This window comes from Struthio camelus, chromosome 1, assembly GCF_040807025.1.
Source record: "Struthio camelus isolate bStrCam1 chromosome 1, bStrCam1.hap1, whole genome shotgun sequence".
Lineage (NCBI taxonomy): Eukaryota > Metazoa > Chordata > Aves > Struthioniformes > Struthionidae > Struthio > Struthio camelus.
In genome coordinates, this window is record NC_090942.1 from 181,771,713 (window position 1) to 181,797,710 (window position 25,998).

Consider the following 25,998-nt stretch of genomic DNA (forward strand, 5'->3'; position numbering starts at 1 on the left):
TACTGCACGGGTTAAATACTATTCATAACAGAGGTAAAGCTCACTTTTTACCCGCTACAGTGAACTCCAAAACTCTCATCTCTCAATTTAAGGCGGAATATTAAGAACACCCTACAAGATCTCGGCAAAACTGGCAACTTAGCCTTGACTGTTTCCTGTTGAAGCCTGGACTGCGGCTGCACTTGCTAATGTTTTATGCAGCGTTAAAGAAACAAGGCTTTCACTGATAACAGTAAGGATTGATAAAGCACATGACCTGTTACTCAAACACATGGGGAAATGTTTATGATGTATTTTTGCACCATACCGGAATGAAGGGGACATGCTATAGGTGTATAGCTCAGGCTCCAGTGCTGCAGCGTGATGGCATGAAGTAGAAGAGCTCATTCATTACAATATGAATCAGCTCACTACAGAATGTGGTAGAACCGTAGGAGAGGAAAAGCCATTTTGCTTTAATAATAACAGGCTGTAAGAGGCAATCCCAGGTACAAAATGATCAAGTGACCAGAGCCAGTTCAGTGAAGAATGATAGCATTTTATGCTCAACACCTCAAGATTAAAGTCTTTAGTTAGCTAAGCATAATGTGAATCAGTTTCATGTATAATGTATTGTGTGAGCCTGTAGCCAGTATGATACAATGTAAGCAATTCCATTTAGTGCAATTTGACTATAGCTAGTACAGAATAATTGGAGTTAGTTTCTAGCATGCTAGAATTTGAGTCAAATATGATCTGGAAAAGAATTTGATACATAATAATATGCAGGGGAAGATAACACGCAATGATGTGGATGAATTGTTAATATGCTATAATGCAGAAGCCATTCTAATAGGTTACGATATGGTTAGGAGACCAGTGTTATATACAGACAGGAACTTAAAATGTTATGGTATACATAGGACACCATTAAGGAATAGTACAAATAATCATACATAGCGGCATTTGAGGAGAAAGTAAGGCCAAATACCATAGTCTACCCAAATATTAGAGTAACTGAATAAACATTTATTGGAGGAGAAAACATGGCTACCCAAGTGAACACTGGAGACATTTTGGAGCAGTTTCTCAAATTACGGAGACTGTATAACGCTGTACCAGGCAATTCTGATTGCTACTCAAGAATTCAGGGTTGTATTAATTTTCTTCCAAGATTAAAGGTAGTTGTGACAGTTCTATCTAACCCCTTTGGTACTCTGAGTCCCAGTTTTACAATCTATTGTGCAAACATTGTAGTCTGAAGACCTATCTTTTCCAAGAGGTTAATAATGTATCATTAGTTAAAGAACTGCAGCATTTTGAAGTAAGCATATAGGCATTAATATGACAGATCTTCAAGTAAACATTTTCAGCTTTTTAACAATACTTCAGAAAACAGCAAAAAAAGTTTTACTATTGTGACTTGTGAACTTGTTGGGTTTAAATTCAATAGCTACTAGTTCAATGAAATTTTATTATTTCTCTTCCTTTCATGAGGCTAACCTTGTGTACATGAGAAAAGCTCATTTACGAGCATGTGGTAATCAGTTCTGACTACAAGTTAAAGTCATCCCTGAGCAAACAGAAAACTATTCAGCTTAGCAATAAAGTTAAATAATTATTACCAGGCTATGTGATGTGACTACAATGTGACATTGAAATGACTATGGTGTGATTAGAATAAGAATGTTATATGTCTGTGATGTTACTAGAATGAGGCTATAAAGCGTCTGTGATGCCATACTGTTGTGATATGACTAGTGTCAGAAAAAATGTGTGCATTATTAACGCATACATAAACACACAGTATTTCAGAAGCAGACTGCATTACACAAAATGCTGGTAGTTCTAATTATCTTCTTTATTAATGGCTGTTCTGCTTTGTATTTTAAAACACGAAAGAATTACATTCTTAATTCATTCACAGATTTTTTTCTTCTTAAGTGTTTTGGCAATAAGGTTGCTCCTCCTTGTCACTTTCTTGACTTTCAACGCTGGGGCTGTAGCCATCCTTCCTGTATTACATAATGAACATTTTTCTTAAAACTATTATTAGATTCAGTTCCGTTTGCTACCATTACTTGATGTCATCAAAACCGGGATCAATTTTTTCTTTGTGTCTCTGTAATAAGAGACTTTTGGACACAAATGCAAAAGCAAAGCAGAACTAAGAATGTTTAATCTTTACACATCATGGGAATGCAGCATTCACATACCTATAGTATATCGATAGAGTCTGCATCTGTATGACTGCCAAGGATATGTGCGTATATCAGTACCTGCCACATGAAACCAAGCCATGCAAAATTACTGACGTATAAGAGATACAATGAGCTTCCATCTTTAATTAACAGTGTGCCACGTGTGCATACATACATGGGACTCTTAAAAGTAGGAGCCTGCATCTAAAAAATGTGAAATCCTCGAGGTAGAAACTCAGATCTCTAGCAGGCCAATGCTATCAACTGAAAATGTGTAAATTGGCTAGTTGCAGTATTGCGTACAGAAAAAGTCAAATACTGATGTTGTCCTTGTTTTTGGTATGCATATATATTTGAAAAGCTTAACTAGAAACAGCAGTTACTTAGTGTGGCCACATATCTGGGCATACTAAATTAGAGAGGTACTCTGTCATATGGTTTTCAAGTTCAAGCTGAGAAAAGCTAGCAATAAAAGCAGTCAAATAAAGGTTCATTCATGCTGTTGAAAACGTTGAGAAATGCACTACGTATAATGCACTATATATATAATGCACCATAAACATCTTCTTGTCACACTTTTGAGGTCACTCGTATCATAATACATTGGCATTTTATTACACTGTCTTCCAGGCATGTGATGCTTCTTTGCGGCTAGCTGGATAATTTACCTGTGTCATTTACGGGGAAGGAGAAATGCTCACTTTTATTATTTATCAAACCACAGTGAAGAATGCTTTCCAGTGCAATGTTTAAGCAGATGAAAACCAAAGCAGCAACCAGCGCTCCCCTTTCCTTCAGCAAATCTGCGGCTGACCCTTCGGGAAGGGGAAGGAGAAAGGTGTGCAGGCGTAAATGGGAGCCGAGACAGGGCTGGAGTCAGAGTAATGTGAATTATAGATGAAAAGGCATGTATTAAATATAAAGTCGAAACACGCTGAGGGGGGCCGCGCTAGGGTATTTTCTCCGGCGCGCTGCGGCAGGCCGCGGAGGCTGCGCGGCCACCAGCGGCCGGCGCTGTCCGCACCGCGCCTCCTGCCCCTTCCGCGCTCCCCCGCGCAAAGAGCGCCGAGCACTGGCAGAAGATATCCCTCCTCAAAAAAAACAAAACAAAAAAAAAATCAAACCCACAAACACTGATTTTTCCTGATTATCACTGCGCTCCTCGCAACCCCGCTGCGCGTTTCGCCCGCCCGCGCCCCGGAGGCCGCCGCGGTGGGGCAGCAACCCCCCCTCCCCGCCACCCCCAAACCCGCCCGGCGCTCCGCGCTCGGCGGCAGCGGCTCGCTCCGCGCCCCGCCGCTCTCCCCCGCTGCCTCCCAGGCCCCGCCGCTGCTCCGCGCCGCGCCGCGCCGCACCGCACCGCGCCACCCGGCTACCCCGCGCGCGGCTCGGCGCGGAGCCGCGCTGCGCCCGCCCCCCTCCGCTGCGCCCGCCCGGCCCCGGCCGCGGCCGCGGCCCCGCCGGAGCGACGTGCCCGGCGGCCAATGCCATGACCGCGCTGCGCCAGCCACCACCCCTGCCGCGGCGGGCCAATGCGGTGCGGCGGGAGGGGGGGCTTAGCGCCGCTCACACCCTCCCTCTGGGCTTATTGAGAGTTATATCAAGAATTTCAGTTCGGAGAGAGAGAGAAGGAGAAGGAGAGAGAGTGTGTGAGAGAGAGACTGGGAGGGAGAAGAGGAGGGAAAGCGCTGTCGCTTCCTCCCATCACTAAAGCAATAACCTCTTAGGATTTTTTTTCCTTTTTTTTCTTTTTTTCTTTTTTTTTTCTTTTTTGTAAGGGAGGCAACTATCACCCCAGAGATAAAGAGGGAGAGAGAAGCACCGCCAGCCCAACTCTAACATTTCCAGTAAGAACTTACAGACTTAATATAGCTGTCTCTGCACTGGTGAGAAAGGGATGGAAATTGTGTACAGTGCAGACTGGAAAATACCCCCGATCTAAAGAAGTGCACCGGATTTTTGCTTGCTGTTTGTTTGTGTTGTTGCGTGCACGCTAAACACCCGAAGGATCGCCGCTTAATAGAAATGAAACGTGGAGAGGATGACTAACGGCAGAACTGTGAATTTGTTCCTTGGAGTTGCTAATTTGCCACCCCGAAGCAACACATATCTCAAGGAGGAAGCGTTTGGCTGCTGCTGATTTCTCCAAAACTGGTGGTTTACCAGATGCATTGTGCTGTATCTGCTCGAACAGATCACTGCTTAGCTGCAGCAGATCGTCAAAGGTAGACAACCAACGTAAGTGCAAAGTTACCCATGCACCGTGGTGCATTTCATTAAAAAAAAAAAATTAAAAAAAATCACGCAAGATATTTTTCTAGGGAAAGAATCAGTATTTCGGATTCAGTTGATGTTGGTGGCTAAGGCTCACCTACTCGCTGTCTCTGCATCCCTACCTGCATCACTCTGCTGGAAGTAATCACGGGCATCAGCTACCGTGCAGCTTAATGCAGATAAGATTAGTGCTCAGAGTCTGCCCGGTGCCGCCAAACTGTAGATGCTGGGAGCCTTGCACCCATGTAATTCGCGGTTAGCAGAGCATGTAAGCAGAAGTCAGTTGTTTTTTTTTTTTTTTTTTTTTTTTTTACCCTGCATTATTAGTCTGCAGTATTTATGTGTGGCAGCTGCTAATAACATCCTGAAGGGAGATCAGTGTCAATGGTGAAAGGCTGCACCTTTTTTCCTCCTCCCAGCATCAGAAAATATCTCTCCCTCCTCCCCCCGCCACCACCATAAACATACTGGCTGACCCTAAGTTGCATCTGGAATTTCTAGCCCCCTGTTTAGGCTATAGCTAAAAACAAACAAAGTTAAAGGCTTTAAACATAAGGAGAAGTATCCAACATCTGGAGGGGAAACGTGGAGCTGAGAGTGTAAGAAACTGTAAGTCCTGTTATTCTCTCATCAGTTAATAGGGATGTGAAGTAGCCAGTGACGACTGCTGCAGCAGCAGCATGTCCGGGTGGTTATTTCCCAGTACGATAGCAATAGAGGGGGATGTAAGGCACAAGGAGCAGGAGCAAAAAAAAAAAAAAAAAGAAAAGAAAAAGAAAAAGAAAAAAAGATCTGGGTAGCAAGAGCAAAAAAATAAAAAAAAATGTGTATGGAAACAAACAACAAATTGCATTTGGCAGCTGACATAGCAGTTAGCACAGAATTCAGAAGTAGTACAGGAAGGTTTTTCACTTGCACCAAATGAAATGACTGGGTGGAGGAGGGTGGAAGGGGAATGCACGTTACGGATTACACGGTGTACCAAGAAATTATTCAGAAAGTACGTGTCGAAACTGTAGCTGCCCTTAATCCTGAAAGTAGTTATTTCCATTCTTGCTCTGTGCAAATGCAGCCAGCGGGATATTGGTGCATTCATCCGGGGGGATTGCTTGTGAAAGGGAGCAGTAGGAAAATGTACTGCTGTAAAGTGTGCATTGCAAAAACAAGTAGTAGTTGGAAATTATGGATTTGTTGTGCCTTAGAAAAAACAATAATGCTGTTCTGTATGGTTGTGTTGACAGTGCTGTCTCCACATAAGAAATGAGATGTAATGCATCCTGCAGTCCATGCATGCCTCCTCTTGCAAATCGCGCATCATCCCTCTGTGGAAACCTTTAAGTCCTAAAATCTGGGAAAAGAGAGTAAAAACATTATCATGGACCTGAGGGATTTTTACCTGTTGGCTGCTCTGATTGCCTGTTTAAGGCTGGATTCTGCTATAGCTCAAGAACTTATTTACACTATTAGAGAGGAGCTGCCTGAAAATGTACCCATAGGAAACATACCAAAGGATCTGAACATTTCTCACATCAATGCTGCCACGGGGACCAGTGCCAGCCTTGTCTACAGACTGGTGTCTAAAGCGGGAGATGCCCCTCTGGTCAAAGTGTCCAGTACCACTGGGGAGATCTTTACGACGTCTAACAGAATAGACAGAGAAAAACTCTGTGCTGGAGCTTCCTATGCAGAAGAAAATGAGTGTTTCTTTGAACTTGAGGTGGTGATTCTCCCCAATGACTTTTTTAGGCTGATCAAAATAAAAATCATTGTAAAGGATACTAATGACAACGCACCTATGTTTCCATCCCCTGTCATCAATATCTCCATACCAGAAAACACTCTGATCAACAGTCGTTTTCCAATCCCATCAGCCACAGATCCTGACACAGGTTTCAACGGCGTGCAGCACTACGAGTTGTTAAATGGACAGAGTGTCTTTGGACTGGATATTGTAGAAACTCCAGAAGGAGAGAAATGGCCTCAACTGATTGTGCAGCAGAACTTGGATAGAGAGCAAAAGGACACCTATGTGATGAAAATCAAAGTGGAGGATGGAGGTACCCCCCAGAAATCCAGCACAGCTATCCTGCAAGTCACAGTAAGTGATGTCAATGATAATAGGCCAGTTTTTAAAGAGAGTCAAATAGAGGTTCACATACCCGAGAATGCCCCTGTAGGCACTTCTGTAATTCAGCTTCATGCTACAGATGCAGATATAGGAAGCAACGCAGAAATCAGATATATTTTTGGTGCCCAAGTTGCCCCTGCAACCAAAAGATTTTTTGCTTTAAACAACACCACAGGGCTGATTACAGTGCAGAGGTCCTTAGATCGAGAAGAGACTGCTATTCACAAAGTGACAGTGCTGGCTAGTGATGGTAGCTCTACTCCAGCTCGGGCAACTGTTACCATCAATGTCACTGATGTAAATGATAACCCTCCTAATATAGACCTCAGGTACATAATAAGTCCCATCAATGGTACAGTGTACTTATCTGAGAAAGATCCTGTCAATACAAAGATTGCCCTAATTACAGTTTCAGATAAGGACACTGATGTGAATGGCAAAGTGATCTGTTTCATTGAGAGAGAGGTCCCCTTTCACTTGAAGGCAGTTTATGACAACCAGTATTTGTTAGAGACCTCTTCCTTGTTGGACTATGAGGGCACCAAAGAATTCAGCTTTAAAATTGTTGCTTCTGATTCTGGGAAGCCCAGTTTGAACCAGACTGCCCTGGTAAGAGTTAAACTGGAGGATGAAAATGACAACCCTCCGATTTTCAGCCAGCCTGTAATTGAGCTGTCAGTTTCTGAAAACAACCGTCGTGGTCTATACTTAACAACTATTAGTGCCACAGATGAAGACAGTGGGAAAAATGCAGACATTGTTTATCAGCTTGGCCCTAATGCCTCCTTTTTCGATCTGGATCGAAAGACAGGAGTTTTGACAGCCTCCAGAGTTTTTGACAGAGAAGAACAAGAACGTTTCATTTTCACTGTTACAGCGAGAGACAATGGTACCCCTCCTTTGCAGAGTCAAGCAGCTGTAATTGTTACTGTGTTGGATGAAAATGACAACAGTCCCAAATTTACTCATAATCACTTTCAATTTTTTGTATCGGAGAACTTACCAAAGTATAGCACTGTAGGGGTGATAACGGTAACTGATGCAGATGCCGGGGAAAATAAAGCGGTGACCCTTTCCATCCTGAATGACAATGAAAACTTTGTGCTGGATCCTTTCTCTGGAGTTATAAAGTCCAATGTTTCTTTTGATCGAGAACAGCAGAGCTCCTACACCTTTGATGTTAAAGCAATTGATGGAGGACAACCACCTCGCTCTTCTACAGCAAAAGTAACCATAAATGTCATGGATGTTAATGATAACAGCCCCGTTGTCATCTACCCACCTTCCAATACTTCTTTTAAGCTAGTGCCACTTTCAGCAATTCCAGGTTCGGTAGTAGCAGAAGTATTTGCTGTGGATATAGACACTGGAATGAACGCTGAACTTAAGTATACGATCGTAAGCGGAAATAACAAAGGTTTGTTTCGTATTGACCCAGTGACAGGTAATATCACTCTGGAAGAAAAACCAACTCCTAATGATGTGGGGCTGCATCGTTTAGTGGTCAACATAAGTGATCTGGGTTATCCCAAATCCTTGCATACTCTTGTGCTTGTATTTTTGTATGTAAATGATACTGCTGGAAATGCCTCTTACATTTATGACTTGATACGCAGGACTATGGAAACACCTTTGGACCGGAACATAGGGGACGGTAGCCAGCCCTACCAAAATGAGGACTATCTCACGATCATGATTGCTATTGTGGCAGGTGCTATGGTTGTCATAGTGGTGATATTTGTCACAGTTCTCGTGCGCTGTCGACATGCATCCAGATTCAAAGCAGCCCAAAGGAGCAAGCAAGGTGCTGAGTGGATGTCTCCCAATCAGGAGAACAAGCAAAACAAGAAAAAGAAAAGGAAGAAAAGGAAATCTCCGAAGAGTTCTCTTTTGAACTTTGTGACCATTGAGGAGTCCAAACCTGATGATGCTGTTCATGAACCTATCAACGGGACAATAAGCCTTCCAGCAGAGCTGGAGGAGCAAAGTATAGGAAGATTTGACTGGGGCACAGCACCACCAACAACCTTTAAGCCTAACAGTCCTGATCTTGCCAAGCATTACAAATCTGCCTCTCCACAGTCTGCTTTTCATCTCAAACCTGACACTCCAGTTTCAGTGAAAAAGCACCATGTGATTCAGGAACTCCCGTTGGACAACACCTTTGTTGGTGGTTGTGACACCCTTTCCAAACGCTCTTCCACTAGTTCAGATCACTTCAGTGCCTCAGAGTGCAGTTCCCAAGGAGGCTTCAAGACAAAGGGCCCCTTACACACCAGACAGGTAAACGAGCACTTTTACTGGTCTATAAGTACTGCATACAAGTGCCCGGTCAACCAGTATTAAAGTGCCAGTATGTTTTTTTGTTTCAGTCTAATTTTAGCTTAGTTATATTGTGGGGGGAACAAAAAAACAAAAGCAAACAAAAAACCAAAAGCAAACAAAAAAACTTGACCCCTTTATCATTTACCTGGGGCTCAACCATACGTCGGCAAAATGCCTCTGATACTTTACATTTTAAAGAACACTGATTGTTAAAGGACTGTATGCATTTGTGCAAATGCACATGCTTGTGAATTAAAAAAAAACAAAAAACAAAAAACTTTTTTTTTTCTCCCCAGTACTTGACTGTCCAAATGTAAAAGTTATTGAAGAAGAAAATCTGTTTCCTTACATACCAGATTTCACTCAGAAAATTTGACTGTTACAAGATTAAAAGGATATGTACATTCAATTTCAAATTTCAAAGTGAGTTGGCTTGAGTTTCTTTCATAGTTCAAGCTGATTTGGAACACTGTTAAGTTATTGTTGCTAAAGGGGTTAATTTTTTTCCCTAACAAAGACAGCAGAATTTCCAAGCTACTTCATCTGTGAGGCACGTGGTTTGTTGGTAGGATATAACTAAGCCATATGGAAGTCTTCCTCTGTTTTGAGCTCAAATGATTTTGTTGTAACAGATTAAAGTTGGTATCTCATAGACAGTTTGTTGCATATTTTAAAAATGGCCAAAGCTTACTGTCGAAAGGAATGCATTCTCTGAATACATCTGAATTATGTAGAAAAAGTCAGCCCATTGTAAATATTTTCTCATCTTAGTAATACATAAGTGATCTGTCATAACTCATTTTAAACTGTGAAATACACCATATGAAGAAGGATTAGGAGGCTGAGAAACTCATATTTCAACCAAATCCAGCATTAGTTTTTCTTAGGTCTAATAATTCCTTGCTAATAAAGATTTAAATGCAGCGCTGTCTAATTTATTTTATTGGTGCTTGTCTTTTGCCACTAAATTAGGATGTCAATATTGCCTGTAGATGGCACTAAGGTACTATGCCGCTTCTGCTGGCCAGATGCCAGTCCTGCAGTAGCTAGGAAAAGGGGGGAGGGAAGGATCAAGCTGATATTACAGCCAAAGAACCTTTTATTTAATGATAGTTGCACTGGAGTGGCCAGTAGTTAAGTTTGCGTGTTTGCAAAGGAGCTTTCTTAGTGCTTAGCTCTCACTGCACCGACTTTTTAGGTGTTAGCGATTACGTTTGAATTCCTGCTGGCATTGTACCCTCCAAGTTATGGTGATTTGTCTGAATATATTAGGGATATGAATCTTAGAGAATTGAGAAAGACACATTTAAGCTTGTCTTTGCAAAAAGATTTTGACAGTAGCCAAGTTTAGGATAAAGTCATTCTCTTGCTGTTGCATTAGCCTTATCTAAGATGAATGTGATGTTCCCAGAACCGTGTCTTGACTTTGGGTGTCTGTAAGGTGTCACACTAACAAGATACTAAGAATAAAACAAGCACTTCTGAGGCAGGTCTGTTAACGTAACTGCTCTAAAGCTGCTCATACTTAAAATGAGACACCGAAAACATCATAGAAAATTCTCACAAAACCATAACCTTTCAAAGGACTTTAAAGCATGGTAAACTCTCAGAGCAGTGTTCAGACTGTTACACAGCACCGTATACACACTGTCAGCATAAGTTAAAAAAGATGGCTGGTTTAAAAAAAAAAAACCCTTGAATATAGAAGAGCTCTGGATAATCTGTGATTATGCAGCTGAAGTTTTCATGAGAAGAATTTTCTTCTCCCATTTTAGTTACAAAATGTAACACCCCCCCCCCCACCCACACACTCCTTTTCTGTTCGGAGATGTCATTAATTTATCTTAAATTAGCTTTCCAGACTCCATTGGGAGACTCAGATTTAATCCCCCCACAGCATCTTGAGGCAGTTAAGATCAGAAAAGTGGTTTACCTGACATAAGCTCTGCACAATGACATTGAATATGAGAAGAAAAAGGACACGCAATGTTTTCAAACTCACCTATGTTCATTACATTACATACACTGGCTTTAGTTTAATAATAGTATCAGTATAGTTATAGTTTTGTGTATGGACCTGATTGAGATTCCGTTCGAGTCTTATTAAGTCCTTTGGAAGTTACTGGATACTCACATCCCATGGTTTAGATCACTCCCTGCAAACGCTGTAATGTTTTGTGTAAGTGAAAATACAACTCTTTCTTAGACAGACAATTATTTAAATTGACCTTGTGTATTTTTAGTCTCTGAGGAAAGAGGAAATGACCTCTTTTTTTCAATGATAAATGTTGCAGGAAGTAAGCTTTTTATGCCCACTTGTCACTTTTGGCTGGAGGAGTACAGCCAGAAATGTTAGTAATAATTAGCAGTCTTAGTATTATTCTATCTCTAGTTCCTGAAGTTAGGAGACATCTTTGTTAATATTCATTAGCACTGGAATTAAATATACTTTCATAGGTCTTTTTTTAAGACATGTTATAGAGGATGGCAAGTATTCAATCTTAAACTCTTGTAACACAGTAGGAAATACTAATGTCACAGTCTGTGAAGAACATTTTTTAGCTCCTTTATGAAGAGATATTTAATTCTGTGTCACTGCACTGTTTTCTTGTGGTTGAAAATGATTCATTTCTCTATATCTTATGTTAGAAGTTGTAAGAAGAATGTAAGAAATCATCTATACCTTCACCAAGTTTTTTTATGTGGTTTGGAAAGAGTATGGAAATTGTTGTGGAGAGCGTTAAGATAGGGAAAGAAGAAATACGAGATTTATATATATCTAAGAAATACTAGCATCCTCAATTTTTACTTACAATTTCTTTCAGTTCAAGCAAAATATGCATGCAATATATTTTGCAGGTAAATTAAACTTAAAAGCGAGCTCAGACCCAAGTCTACCCTTGGACTTTATTCAAGTAAAATCCCATTACTTCTAATGGGAGTTTGACCCTAGAAATCTGTTATAAATGGGTCTTAAGTAAGAAAGCTTTTAGAATTCAAAAATAGATTGTTCAATATAAATTTCTTAGTATTTTTTGCTGGGCAATTTCTGTGCAATTGTCAATAAATGTAGTGGAAATTCTGCCGTTAAGTCTTCACATATTGCTTTGAATTGCACAGGCTGATATTTCAGAAGTACCCAGTATAAAAACCAAAGCCTTCTTCAAGTGCCTATGTTGCAGAAAACCTGGTGGATGCTCTGAGAAGAGCATTTTTGAATACTTGAACTTGGGATTGTTCTAAATGCTAATTACCATAATTAGGAGTATGGAAAGGATGTTACACAGCACCAGCTCATATAGCTAAGCTTCCAAAATCAGTATTATGACTCAAAGAATACTGAAATCTATGCAGGCTTCTCAATCAGTGTGCTTTTCAGTATTTGATTGAACTTTAAAATGCACTTCAAATTTAGCAAGTCACCACACCAAACAACTACATAGAAATATAGTAGAAGACAACATGTTGTATTCTTCTGTGTGAAAGACCTTTTATAAAAAGGAAATAAACAAACAAAAAACTCCTACTCACTGCCACTAGATTAACAATAGATTAAATAATAAGAGAAAATGTGGCCAATTTACTATGATTTTCCCGGTTTTAAATTATAATAAATTCATTTAATCAGATTTGAAGTACAGTAGTGACAAATAACACAGATCTGAAAATATGTATCAATAAAGGTTATGAGCAAAATCCTCAGTCTTCATTCCTAGTCAAATAGCATTTAGCCATGTGCTTAACTTTAATTTAAAGTCAGTGGGACTGAAGTTGATCCTTAAAGCCTAAATGACTTTAAATGCCTCCGTCAATAAAGGTAGCCGTAAGCACACTCTAAGCACTTTTCTGTATCAAGATGATAATTTATTAAATCTGGCAACGTGTGCAGTTCTAGTAGATTCAGGAAAGCTAAATATATTTTAGCACTGTCCTTTTATTTCTGTACTCTGATGGCAGAAAGTAAGGATTTAAGGCTTGACTGATACATTAAATGCATTCCATACTAAGATATATTTCTAACCACGTAGTCAATAACATAAGCTCTGTGGAGCTTGCTTTACTCCTTTTTCAGTCAATGGACTTCTTGCTTGATCAAGGAATGAGTAGCCAGGTTCCCACTGATCAATGCAGACCACTTAGGCTTTGTGTGGCAAATGCAATTGTTGTTGCCTTACTCTGGAGTGCTTAAATTTGTAACTTTAGGATTTATGTAAGAGAAAAGAAAAAATGAAAACGTTAATGACTCTAATTTGATACCTCGAGAGTGGCAATTTCAAGGTGCATAAGATGATGGAAATCTGCATTGGAATAGCAGTGCAGAACCTACGTCACCTACAAATATTAAAATTCTGTAGCCATAGCATTCCATAATTCTGTATGTGGTATTATTTCTAGTGGCACTGTTTTACAGCTTAGTATAAAAAATACAATTTCATTGTTTCTTTTTCTTTTTGTTTTCTTTGTTTTATATGTTAGCATGGATGTTAGTGTTGGATGAGGACCTGGAAAATGTCTGCATGTAAAATTCCATTGCTTTTGAGTTTTACACACACACACACACACACACACACACACACGTACATATATACACACACACACACTACAATATTAGAAATTCTGAAAGTGTACAGTGTATTTTTTCTATCCTTGTGTAACTGAAAAATAGGTTAACGGATTTTGCTCAACTGTCTAAAGAAATTCGTCTTTGAGCTGAGACCAAGCATGGAAAATTTCAGCTGAAAAGAAGAATTTTTCAGAAAGTAAAGAGCATGTGAAAACTGGGGGTTATAATGGAAAACAGAACATAACCTTAAGCTATAATGCCATTTTCAATAGTGACAGTAGAAATGCTAAATGAGAATAGGGAACATTTTTTGTATACAGATACAAATAGTAAAAGTTTAGGAAGCTTCCCTTCTCTTTAAACCAGTTTCCCGTACAAAAAAAAAAAATTTTCTGAATCACTGGGGCCGCTTCTGTCCTGAATGTCCAAATCTGAAGTTTCACAAATGCTAATACATTTGTATCACACCTGCAACAGAGAATTGGATCCTGAGACTTTAATTCTATTGGAATTCTGTGACAATATTCTTTTGTATATAGGAACAAGGAAGGATCTTTCTAGTTTCCATTTCAGATTTTCACTTCCAAACAATCTATTCTTCTAGCACAGCAAAACCGTATCAGCCACACTGTATTGATAGCAATTTTATTGTAGCTAGAGGCTTACAGTAAGCTGTTTATTGCTGTTCCCTAACTCAGTTGACAGCAATTGGGGAATTAATTTTCTTGCCCCGATGTACTTTCTTGGGTATAAACAACAGATGCTAAAGATATGAAAACTGTGACCTATTTACATTCAGCAGCTCTTTAAGTACACAGTCTACCTGTCTGAAGTTCACATTTCAAATCCTAGGAAAATTGCTTCATCAGTTCTAGAATTCTCATATTTGCAATAGAACGTTTCATCTATAGATGGGAAATATACTGCATTTTACACAGAAGGACAAATACATAATACCTAGTGGACCAATCCTTATCTAGGCAGATTTAACTCAAGAGTAGCAGAGTTCAAGTTTCATTTATTTCATAAGATGCTGTAACTTCTTACTCCAGGACTTACTTGCACCTAACATGCAGAATATAACTGACCAAATGGACATAACATGTTCTGTAAGATCTAAGAGGAATTACAGGTGATACCTGCATTTTTGGTATCACATTTTCCCTCAAAATACTATGATGGTCTTTAAAATCTGCGCTCAAAAGTTTCTTCAGTTGCTACTTAAGCACAGCCATCGCACGTATGTTCTGTAATGTTGGTGTTGACTCCATATCAGTGCTTAAGAAAAAAAAATATCTATTACTTTATTCTTATTTGTGGCTGCTTTGACTTTACAGCCTGTGGTGGAATGTATGTAAAACAATTTATCCCAATAGACTGATATTGGGATAGTCAGTTCATTTCTGGCTTACATGAGTTAACATTCCACTGGCTGGAGAAAGATTTTCCAGGCTGCAGATAAGAAAAGAATGGATGCTATCATATTTTACTGAAGTACGTCTATTAAAAAACTGGGGGATGGGGTGCATCTTTTGTTCATTTACATTGTTGTCTTTTAGCAAGACATTTGCAACGTAAGTGTTAGTGTTGTACCTAATTGAGATTTTGTGTGCTTGTCTAGACACAAAATACATATCATCTTAAATTCTTTTATTCCTTTATAATTAAAATATCATATAAAATAGCTCCTTCTAATATAGTTGCAATAATTTTTAATTTTGTTGTAATGGATTCTGTTCCAGTGAGCTATAAACTCTCTCTGGCAACAGAAATAGCCATTACTGACGAAAGACACCTTAAACTGGTTTAATTGCCATACTACATTGGTTATGCTATTATGAAAACTTAAAATAAACAAATAAATGAAATTGTTTTGCAAAGCAACTTTGTTGTACTGGAACAAAACCGTATGTAGATTATTCCTGTGAGCTAACTATTCAGAGAAGCATTTGGTCCACTATGACTTTTATAGTGACTTAATGTTGATCACACTAAAAAAAATGTGGAATTTCCGATCTTGGAAAGATTTGTCCTGTTTTCTCATTTCAGTTTTCAGTTTTGTGAGTGACGATAAAAATCTGAGTTGTAGTCATATTAAGGTGTCTAAAATGTAGTAGTCTCAAAAGTTGTGCTTTCATTTTTCTTTTTCTTTTTTTTTTTTTCCTTTGTGTCTAATGAGTTGGGGGTGAGATTTGTTTTAATGTCTTGGCTTAGGTTGTCCTGCATCTTCTATTGCACAAAGTGGGAAGCTTGAGTCATTCACCATTTGTCAGAAGGTTATCTAGAACTAAATCCAGTTAGCGTATAGATTCTGTAGTTTCCTACGAACTGATGCTGTCATTTTGCCATTTCTTTTGCAAAGTGCCACATTGAATTTTTTGTGTACAAATATAAAAATTGTTCTGGAGCATGAACACTAACTCCTACAAGAAGAATATAAGGAGCCCGTTTTACAGTAACAATTCAAAATTTGAAGCCAAATCCAAAACTGGAGTAAATCTCATGATTTATGCCATCTGCAGCTCTTCTTGATGTTAGCTTCTTTAGAAAAGCAGTAAGGTAACACTGAAATAATATTTTCAAAATCTAAAAAATGTGCAACATGAATTCAGACTCAAATGAACTTAAAATATTTTATTCTGAGCTAAATTTGGTAAAAAGTAGAGGATCAGCTATTGGATGTTTTTTCCTTCCTTTCATTCCTTCCCTCAGTTCATAAGAACAAGATGTGGATAGCTCTTTAAAACAGCAACCTCCCCTGATTCAAAAAATTAAACTGGATATTCATTCTGGCTGATATAGCTGAAAGATAACTATTGAGATTGATTTGTAAAATGCTTAGTTGCCTCAAATTGATATTCTTCTGTTCACGCTCACTCTTTCCAGTCAGACTGGATGTTATATACAACTACGGTTATTTTTAATTTTGCAGGATATTCTTAGTACCTTCTAGGCTACTACATGTGTGTTATTAGTGATAAAATCATGCAATTGGTTTTCTTAACTGTTACCTAAAAAAGATGCCTGTACAATATTTTCTAGCAAATGAGTTACTTTTAGCCTATGACTTGCATGGTCTTATAGCTTTTAAAACAGCAAAAAACTTAAGAGGGAGTCCGTGTTTCAGTTGTGAATGGTATACGCCACTCCTATAGCCTCTCATTGGATGGTATCTCACAATAATTTATTTTAAATAGCTAAACCTGCTGGTTGCCAGATAACATTGTATGTCTGGACTGTGGATGCATAGGCAGGTTCTAATGGAACCAGAAGGGGATACTATCAAAATGCCATGTTAGGTTTCTAGCGCTGTATTTTAAATCCTGTCTCAAAACCTCTGCTCCTTAGAAACTTATGCAGTATGGAGGCAATTGTGTTTCTGCTGTAATAGTAGGCTATGTGAAGTGTAGGGTACATATGTCTCTATACATGATCTATAGATCAGATTATACTTATAGGGAGCGTTCACTCAAATTCCTTAAGGCAAATGAAGAATTTGAAAGAAGATCTTTAACTACTTAGGTTTCTGTGGGTCTCTAATTTTTCCTACCAATGTTTTTGGAAGAAAGTTTTAACACCGTGCTTTTACAGGAATGGGTCCAGGAACTCCAGTAACGGGTGTGGTTTGTGAATTTGAATTAAAGAGAACATCTCTTTCCTGTGTAGAATAAGATGTCAAATCCAAAGGGGGCTGATACTTAATCCCTGGTTTTAGCAGCTTTCCATTTAGTGGGCTAGCTTTTGGGAATGCTATTTTCATGCCATCCCCTTCCTTGCAGTATGTAATGAATATATTTGAACATTATGGTTGCTTTAGGTACCCAAGTTCTGTTTGTGAATCTGGCCTAAATTCTGTAAATGCTGTTCACAAAAATAAGGTACTTCTTTTGTACAATTTTCAACAGTACACTAACTGGCAGAATCTGTGCACAGAGTGCCAGATATTGCTTCTTTTGATACTGTGGTGGGATTCATCTCATCTATCTTCTAATTGTACATCAAATCCATGATGCTTCATTGGGTTCACAATTTATTCCGCCCTAAATAAAATATGCTTGTTAAAACTAGTTGCCAAAGTTGATGGATAAAGCTGTACGAAATGAATCCTGCATATAATTACCACTGACGAGTATGATCCAGGCCAGATTTCTCACTAAAGTTAATGGAAGAGTTTAAGAGTAAGTATTTCTATAGGAAGATATTTTATTTGAATAGTGTATACACACACAGAAATGTATAGTGTGCACTGTTACTTTTGGGAAGGTCAGATGTAGAATATGGATCAAATCCAAAGGGTCCTGAATCAACAGAAAGATTTGTATTGACTTTTTATTAACTTGTTATCAGGCTATTTGTGCAGCTGTCTTTTTTCAGGAAGACAGTGCAGTGAAACATTATTTATTTTGGTTTGGCGCTATGCTGAGTATTTCTGTTTTTCCTCAGTGCTACATGTTCCTTGATACCTCATCCTGTGAATCTACTTTGATTGGAGAAAAGGGAGGCTGTAGACTTCTGATCTTTAACCTCTGTTACATCTGACTGTTCTCATCATAGTGTAAAAATGCTACTTTCACCTCTCTGTTTTAGGTATGTGTCCATAGCTGTCTGAATTTTCAGTCACTGGTCAGATTGTTTCACTTTTGCCATTTCAAAAATACAGGTCAAAATAGCAATGAAGTGCTAGTCTTACCAGTAACAGAATTTGAAGTTGCCTTCAGTTTGTGACAACAGTATACTGTATCATGGATCATAGTAAGGCTGCAACATTACCAGCAGCAGGAGGTAGGCTATGCACCAGTAGTAAAGCCATAGTCATCTCCCATATTTTTAACAACATTCAGATAAATAAAAAAAAATAAATGAAATCTGCATCTGACTAAGGACAGTAAAGCTCTCCTGTTGAAATTTAATCTCTCCTATGTTTAGGAGATGGACTTTCCTATCACAGATTCATCAGTTTCATTTCAGCAAGCTGTTACATCTGTCAAACATTTCAGTGTGAAGCGAACACTTTATTTTTGCCTTTTATGCGACAAGAGCACCAGGTTGTCAATCACCAGAAATACAAAATCAGATGAGATAGATGATCCACTACTATGGTTGACATTTTATTTCTATTTTACAACCTCCTTTTTCTTCATTAAACTGCTATTAGTTAAAAAAGGCAACGCTTGCTTTTACTGTGCAGATAGGTGAGAAGCGTGGATATAGCCAAGGGAAGCTACTCCTAGTTTGCCCTGACCGTGTTTGTCTTGTCTTCTGATGCCCGTCCTTTTGAGAGTGCTGGTAAAGTCCAGGTGGACAAAGAAACTGCAGTTGAGTGTTGCTATGAATTGTATGAATGTGAACGTGAATCTCATGTGAATGCAGTTTAAATGTATTGTGTGACTAAGATTTGAATACACTTACTTTCGTTTGTCTTAATTTTTCTATGGAATTAATACATTGTGACAAACCTCACACAGGCCAAAATATTTAACTGATAGAGAAAGGCCACTTCTGGAGGGGCTGCATAGGCTTTCAGAGTGCATCAAGGCAAATGGACAATCCAGAACTTTTAACCAGTATTTGCATCTCTTAACAATTTTATTTTCTTAATCTTCTTCTCTGATTACAAATCCGAATATTAGTTTCTTAATGCGATTTTTCAAACTCTGGACTAAGACACTGTCAAAATGCAAGGTGCTTTTCAAGAGTGTTAAAAAATTAATGCACTTCTGTGACTGTGTGGTGATATCTATTACTATCTGAACATCTCTGGATTCCACCGTTACATAGCTTTGCTAACATCCATGCTCTGGCCTTTTTCTGTGCTTTTGCAGTTGATTAAGAAACTTTCTAATCCATCACAGAGTACCAAGAAACTAATGGCTCTTGGAGAGTTTCAGTCTTTAAGCTTCCATTGTAGATGATATGAAAAATAGTTGTCATTTGGCTGATGCTTAAATACATTTCTTTCCTTTACTAGATATTGTCACTGTCCTTTCTTTTTCCTCTTTTTAATCTCCTCTTTCATTCTCTGAGTATATTTATTTTTGCAAAACATACGTGTGCACATATTAGAAATCTGAAATTTTCCTTCAAATGAATATTGTCACAGTAGAGAAGTGACACATTTTGTATGAGATCTGTTGTAGCCCACCAAAGTCATAACCACACATTGCAGTAGGTCGGGACTTATTATGACCCAACTGACTTCATAAAGAGTTGAAGTGTATGCATTTGGAAGCATGTTTGCATAGAAGCATATTATGGAGAGTAAAATGCTTTCTAAACTAGCTAGAAACTTGCTTTCAATTGTTCCATTTTATTTACAAGAACTTAGTTAGAATGAATTATAGTTATTAATATAAATCTGAGAAGAAAATCTACTCCTGCGATGTGTAAAACACATTTCCCCTATGTAGCTTGGTGGCATACTAAATTTGGATTGCAAAACTGAGCTGAAGGATTGGCAGAGGAGAAACTAGGGCCAACTTCCTAACTGGATTTGCAGAAATGTTAACTGGCAGAGCTCCTCCTTTTGGTTGTAATTGGAACTGAAGGATTAAATGTGTCTGGCCCCAAGCTGCATATCAAAATCTGAAGTATCTCTAAATTAGTGGAATTTATAAGGAAGCTATAGGGTGAACAGAGATTGCTAGTTGGATAGTGTTACAAGCATGCATTTTAATGTTTACCAAATCTGATTGACTTGTAATTGATAATGATATAGCTGTCCCAGATGTATAAAAGACCTTACTAACAGAGGAGTGGAATTTGCTTCATGTGGTATAATATGAATTCCTATAGTATTTCTATGAATCAGTTTATCTCAGAGCATTTAACATCTGTATTACAAAAATACACAAAAAAAATGCTCTGCATGTATCTTGTCCTACTACTGCTGGAGTACTGTGCAATCCTGTAGTATCAGTTAACCTCCTGGATTTCACTAGCTGTTTTTGTAGCCATTCCATACTTATCATAGTTGAAGCAAGCAGACAAAATAACTCTTCAATGTATATTTTTCCTGCTTGCCTTTTTTTATAAGGAGATTGTTCATGCTTTTTTCACAAATGATATAAGGCATTCACAATCTGTGATAGGTGTGGTGTCTCACTGAGAGTTATGATACGAAATTGATTCTGAAAACAAGGACAAAAATTGTAAATAATCACAAAGCAGAACACTGGAGACTGCAATTTAGTTACAGGGTAGTGCTTCCTGAAGTCAGCCATTTGCAAGGGAGATTGGGATGAAAGGTGAAAAGATTTATGTATCTTTACATTTCAAAATGGATAAAAGCTCAATGTGGATGTCTGGGCTTGCAGGAAAACTTAGAATAAGTCTTCTAGTAAGAAAGCTGGCAGCGCTGCTGTGATACACAGAATGTCACTGATCCTCGAGTCTGCTTGTTTAAAGCAGCATGCTGAGCACTTTTCAACAGGCACGCAGTGCCTACTAAAGATGCTTTAGAGATGGTGCAGATCAGCTCCAAAGTGCTTCTTGCTACCATTTGTGATTTTTGTCTGTCATAAATATGTCACAGAAGTAACTCCTGTTTTTGGAACTTCTGCTCTTTGAATCAATGGTGACCACATTAAAAAACATCCTTCAGTCACTACCTCATGCTTGGCATTTTTTAACATTTTCATGTCCTGGTGCCAAATAGACACTTAACCTGAGAATTGAGTTATTGCTGAAGTTCAGTTTCAGGAAGCCTCTAGCTACTGAAGAGAATTATAATGTGCTTCCTGCTATCCTCAGTAAAAATAGTTGGGGTCAGGAGAGTCCCCTGCATGGTGTCCTGTTGTCTGTTGCTACTCGTGTCATCTGGAATCTAATAGGGATACTACAACAGCACTTTCAGTTTAAAGCCACGAGCAAGAAGCATAACATAGAGAAGCCTTAAGACTGCTTAGCATTATGTCATTTCCTCTGCTAGTATAAAACCAGTGTTGGAATAAATTGGCAAGGTTAACTTAACTGTGATCTTCACTTAAGCACTGCCCATGAGACCTCAGACCCAGCAGAGAACCCTAGCTGAATGTCTAGGTTTTTTTTTTTTTTGAGATTGCTGAAATTTACCATACTACCTTCAGAAAACAGCAACATAATTCTATTCTAGTTTTAAAGCCTTAAGCTTTTGCTGCCCGTTTTGGGTTTTCATTACTTTTGCAAGTATACGGTTACACAGATAATGAGAAACCTGCAAAACCTGCAGATCATTGCATGTAACATTGCTCTGCAACTATTTACCACCTCATTAGTTTTTTCAATAGCAAAGATAAGTTAGCATTTAGTCATGAAATTTGAACTGCCACTACATCCAGCTGAAGCTTGTAAGCTAAGGCGTAATAACTTTCAGAGTGCATTAACTCTTGCATGAGAAGATGCAATCTTGTCAATACAAAAAAATGTGTACGACTTCTTATATCTGAGAAGCCAATTACTTTGACATTTTCTTCAGTAAATTTTGCAGTTTTCAGAAATATTTTAAAATACAAAGGGAGAAATTTAGCCCTTGTGTTAGTCTGAACAACTCAACTGACTGAGATAGAATGAACTCATTTACTTTTTGACTGTGATGTACACTCATTACTCTTTAAACATGATGTGCCTTTTTCTCATTTTTGTGAAGGCTATGTCTTCACTGAAAAAAAGGTGTGTTTTACATCAAGATAGCCATTGCGAGGTAGCTGTCTAAATGTAAAATCCTTGTGGAGACAAGGAGCAGGTATTTTGTACCTTGATGTAGTTGGCTGAGGTCAGCCCTGAACAATTCATCTGGGGTTGGTCTCAACTGGCTGCGTGCAGGTGAAGCCACAGTACTTTATCATTACCAGGATTTTATGCTGCGCTATTTCAATGTAAAATCACGTTACACTATATTGTAATGTAAAGATGCCTCTGTCAAGGGATGACTTACCTTTCTGCTTATTCTGGGTCATTTTATGCTTCTAGACTGATGTAAAGTGCTACTCTCCTATACTATATATAAAGCAGAATCATACAGTTAAGGTGTGGCTGGTGTGAAGTAAAGTCATTGCTGGATTTTCAGAATTATCTCTAATGATACTACCAGCATTACCCCTAAAAGTTCCTACCAGGCTTGCAGTACCATCAGCTATAATGCCAATACGTTTTTCTTATCTACTTCAGTATTGGTGCTACCCTTTTGCAAACGGTGCACTATTGCATCAATGATTGCAGCTTCATACAATGGATATAACTCAAGTCAGTCCAAAAAAAGTGGAGTAATAGGAAGCATCAAAATCAAACATTAATTTAACACAGGCCATTAAATTGTGATGGTAATGATATAGATGTGCCTGTATTCAATTTTTACTGCAGTAAAACACAGAATTTTATAGGAAGCATGATCAGAATAAAACATTGCTTCCACTGTCTACTCAATCTTGACAATAAATGAATAGGAACAAAGGACACTTCCTTTGCAACTGAGGTAAGCAGTTCTGAGCATGTGCTATCTTCTCCAATTTTTCTGTACTGTAGTATGAGTCTACCTGTTCCTAAGTCTACCTCTTCTTTTCAGTTTCTCTCTCCTATTTTTGTAGTCTGAAATTGGCCACAGGTTTGAATTACTATCAGCTGAAGAGTTATCATTCCTTTAAAACAGCCTTAACACTTACTGTTTATTTTCAGCCAGCAATCTGGATAAACAGTTGTTTTATACCTTGTACTCTTGTTTTATTTTTTTTTTTCTTCTCTCTTATATTTCTTAAAATATTCCTGTACTGCTGTCTCCTCTCTTAGTTTTTGATCTGAACTCAATGACTTTTTTGTACTTTCTACTGCAGAACTTTTTAGATAATTTGTTTGCCTCATCTTGCTTAGATGCTCCACGCCTTTAAGGATCCTCTCCTTTTCAGTATCTTTTTTTTTTTATACAGTGACCTACAAGAGAGTGTATCTGGTTCACAGTCAGTAGTTACTCAGCAGGAGACATTTCCCACTCGCATGAAATACCTGCTGGCTGCTGCTTCCAATTATGCCGTATACTGGAGAGCAGAGCTGCTGAAGTACTAGAGTCGATGTTGTAATCAAACTAGTTAAGAAGCACTAAGATACAGGAGAAGTATATCATAAAGGGTCCTGGACGTTGTCTGATTTCTGCCATAAGCAAAATACTGACAAGTCCTACTTTGTTTTGTTGCTTTTTCAGATGGCAAAAAGCTAGACCTACATTCGTTATATCGTAAAATCACAACATTCAAGATCTTGCTGAATCTGCCCTACAGCTATTTATCACATGATTGTAGGGAATGAAAATAACATTTTTCCTTCTACTAGGAATATGTTGTTAACCTTGAGGCAAGAGAGTGCATAATTTTTATGTGTGCCTAGTCTTGCTGTTATATATAGACTGTTTTGAGATGAATCAGTGTTATCATTTCCCAGAATTTAGTACTAATGTTTTACCAGAGCCAAGGAGATTTCATATACTTAGGCTCTTGGCTGCGACAATAACCAGGGATCCCAAGTCTGAGTCACATTTACACTAATGCCACTTTATAGTCATGGAAAAAGGCCAAGGAGATGTTAATATCATTTGCTCCTAAGTTGAGGTTTTTTTGTTGAGGTTAGAGCTGTCTGTAGTAATCTTGGTATAAAGGCTGTCTGGGCCCAGTTCTGATTTCACAGCCCTTGATTTTATATTTGTGAAATTACAGCTATTTCACTGGTATTTTTCACTGATATTTTGCACCTAATCAAGATCTGAATCTGTCTTCTCATTTTTGTGCAATAATCTTTCTTTCTTCTTGCCCAAAACAGCAGTCTATAGGAAATGAAGAGATCTCTAAGACTCTTTTCTCTTTCTTGCTGCACACATCCTTCTTTGAAATTTCTTCAGTAATCACTGTTTTTTAATATGAAGCATTAATTCAGTTTAAGTAGCAAGAACTGGGAAACCTTGGGCTCAGTCCCACTCCACAATTAAGTTCTTAACCAGCAAATTGCCTATCTATCTGATGCTTTTCTAAGCATAGCTCTGGTATAGTGTTGTACCCAATATATAGTTCTGACTTCTCAATTCAGTTCATTTTATCATAGGTATTACATATATCCTTAAAGAGCCAAAACTGAAATCCCATTGCTAAAGTGCGTGGTACCTGAAGACAAACTGAAAATGCAGATTTAAGCTGTGGTATGGTTCATGAGGTTACCTGCAATGAATAGTTTTAAACACCTTGTGATAATTTCTGATATTACATGGGTGCTTTCTGTCATGGCCCACTTTTGAGCTACTTATGTATATAGACAGCATTTATTAGATTTTATCTAGTGATAAGCATTTTAAGTGTTCAATTGCCAGTCTGCGTCCACTGAATTTGGGTTTGTGACATGTTTGTAACACTTAACATCTTAAGAACAGCTGAACAGCATGAAATCTATAGAAATTTTTTAAGACGGATACTCATGAAAACGGTTGAATATGCAAACTGGTTATACCCACCATTTTAAGGAATAAAATAGTTCTGTATGGAGGGATGTCAGGGTTGAATGTATTTTGAGAGAAAGCTTGAGGACATACCCATTTTTTTTATTTCCATCTGTGCCCTTATCAGAAACTTGTACTGTTACAAAATAGACGGCATTACTTTCTAACCATAGGAACCAAGAGAGTCACGTATTCAGTCCAGGGGTTGGTGGGAGTTTGAGGTAGTTACACAAAATAGTGAGAGCTATCATATGAAATCCAGAACCACTGGCGCTTCAAATTATGCTGTTCTACTGATTTGCTGGGTCAGTTTTCTTGAGGGAAAATTAGGGGATTTCTAGTTGATATCAGCTTGATAAACATCAGAAAGAGAGAAGCTTGGATTTACAAACTCTTATGGATTGGTGTAGCTATCCCAAAATACGGATATGAAAACAACAGTCCATTTTTGAAGATTTTGCTGAGGCAAAAATATCGGGATAAATTCTGTAGAACATAGCTGGGCAAAATGCTCATTTGCTCTATTGAAATTTTTTTCTCGTTAAGGCCTGTTTTCCCCTTATCTATGAGTTTCTCGGACAAACTGTGTTGAGTGATGCTGAACTTGATCCAGTGAGGTAGAGCAAGCTCCTTAATCTGGCGCATTAAATAAAAGCTCAGCTGGGAAGGAATACAGTATTTTGTCTTTACATTTCAATTGAGTTGAAACATTATTTTAAGCTTAGGCTGTGATGATCATCTTCGAGTAATGTAACATTTACAAAGTCAGGTGATAGATTGTTGGACTGAATACAAGGATATGATGGGACACATCTTTCCTGGTAATGAAAACACGAATAAATAAATGCAACCCTCAGACTTCCTTATTCAGTTATTTCAAGTAACTCAGTTCTGACTTGCAGCACTCCTGCTGTTTGAGTCATGGACCTTTCTTTTAACACAGACAGCATATTATGCTAATTTGCATGCTGGGGAAAAGCCCAGTTAAGAACAGTTGAAAGTCTAAAGGCACTTTCACTTTTGACCACATCTCAGTTTTAAACAGAGACGGCTAATGTTGCAAGGATTGCCACCTGTAGCA

The 25,998-nt window shown here is 38.4% G+C and overlaps 1 protein-coding gene across 11 annotated transcripts in view; it reads left to right on the forward strand.

The window, feature by feature from the left end:
* The first annotated feature begins 3,791 nt into the window (after positions 1–3,791).
* The window catches only part of PCDH9 (protocadherin 9), a 693,331-nt gene continuing 671,124 nt past the window's right edge, over positions 3,792–25,998 (forward strand). For 9 of the 11 annotated variants that reach the window (XM_068929679.1, XM_009680557.2, XM_009680555.2 and 6 more), the window contains exons 1-2: positions 3,792–4,418; positions 5,696–8,865. In XM_068929679.1, the coding sequence (XP_068785780.1) occupies positions 5,830–8,865 (3,036 nt within the window). In that variant the 5' untranslated portion in view covers positions 3,792–4,418; positions 5,696–5,829. Of the gene's footprint in view, positions 4,419–4,456; positions 5,064–5,695; positions 8,866–17,914; positions 19,352–25,998 lie in introns of those variants that run through there. The other 2 variants (XM_068929681.1, XM_068929680.1) reach the window with 2 other exon arrangements.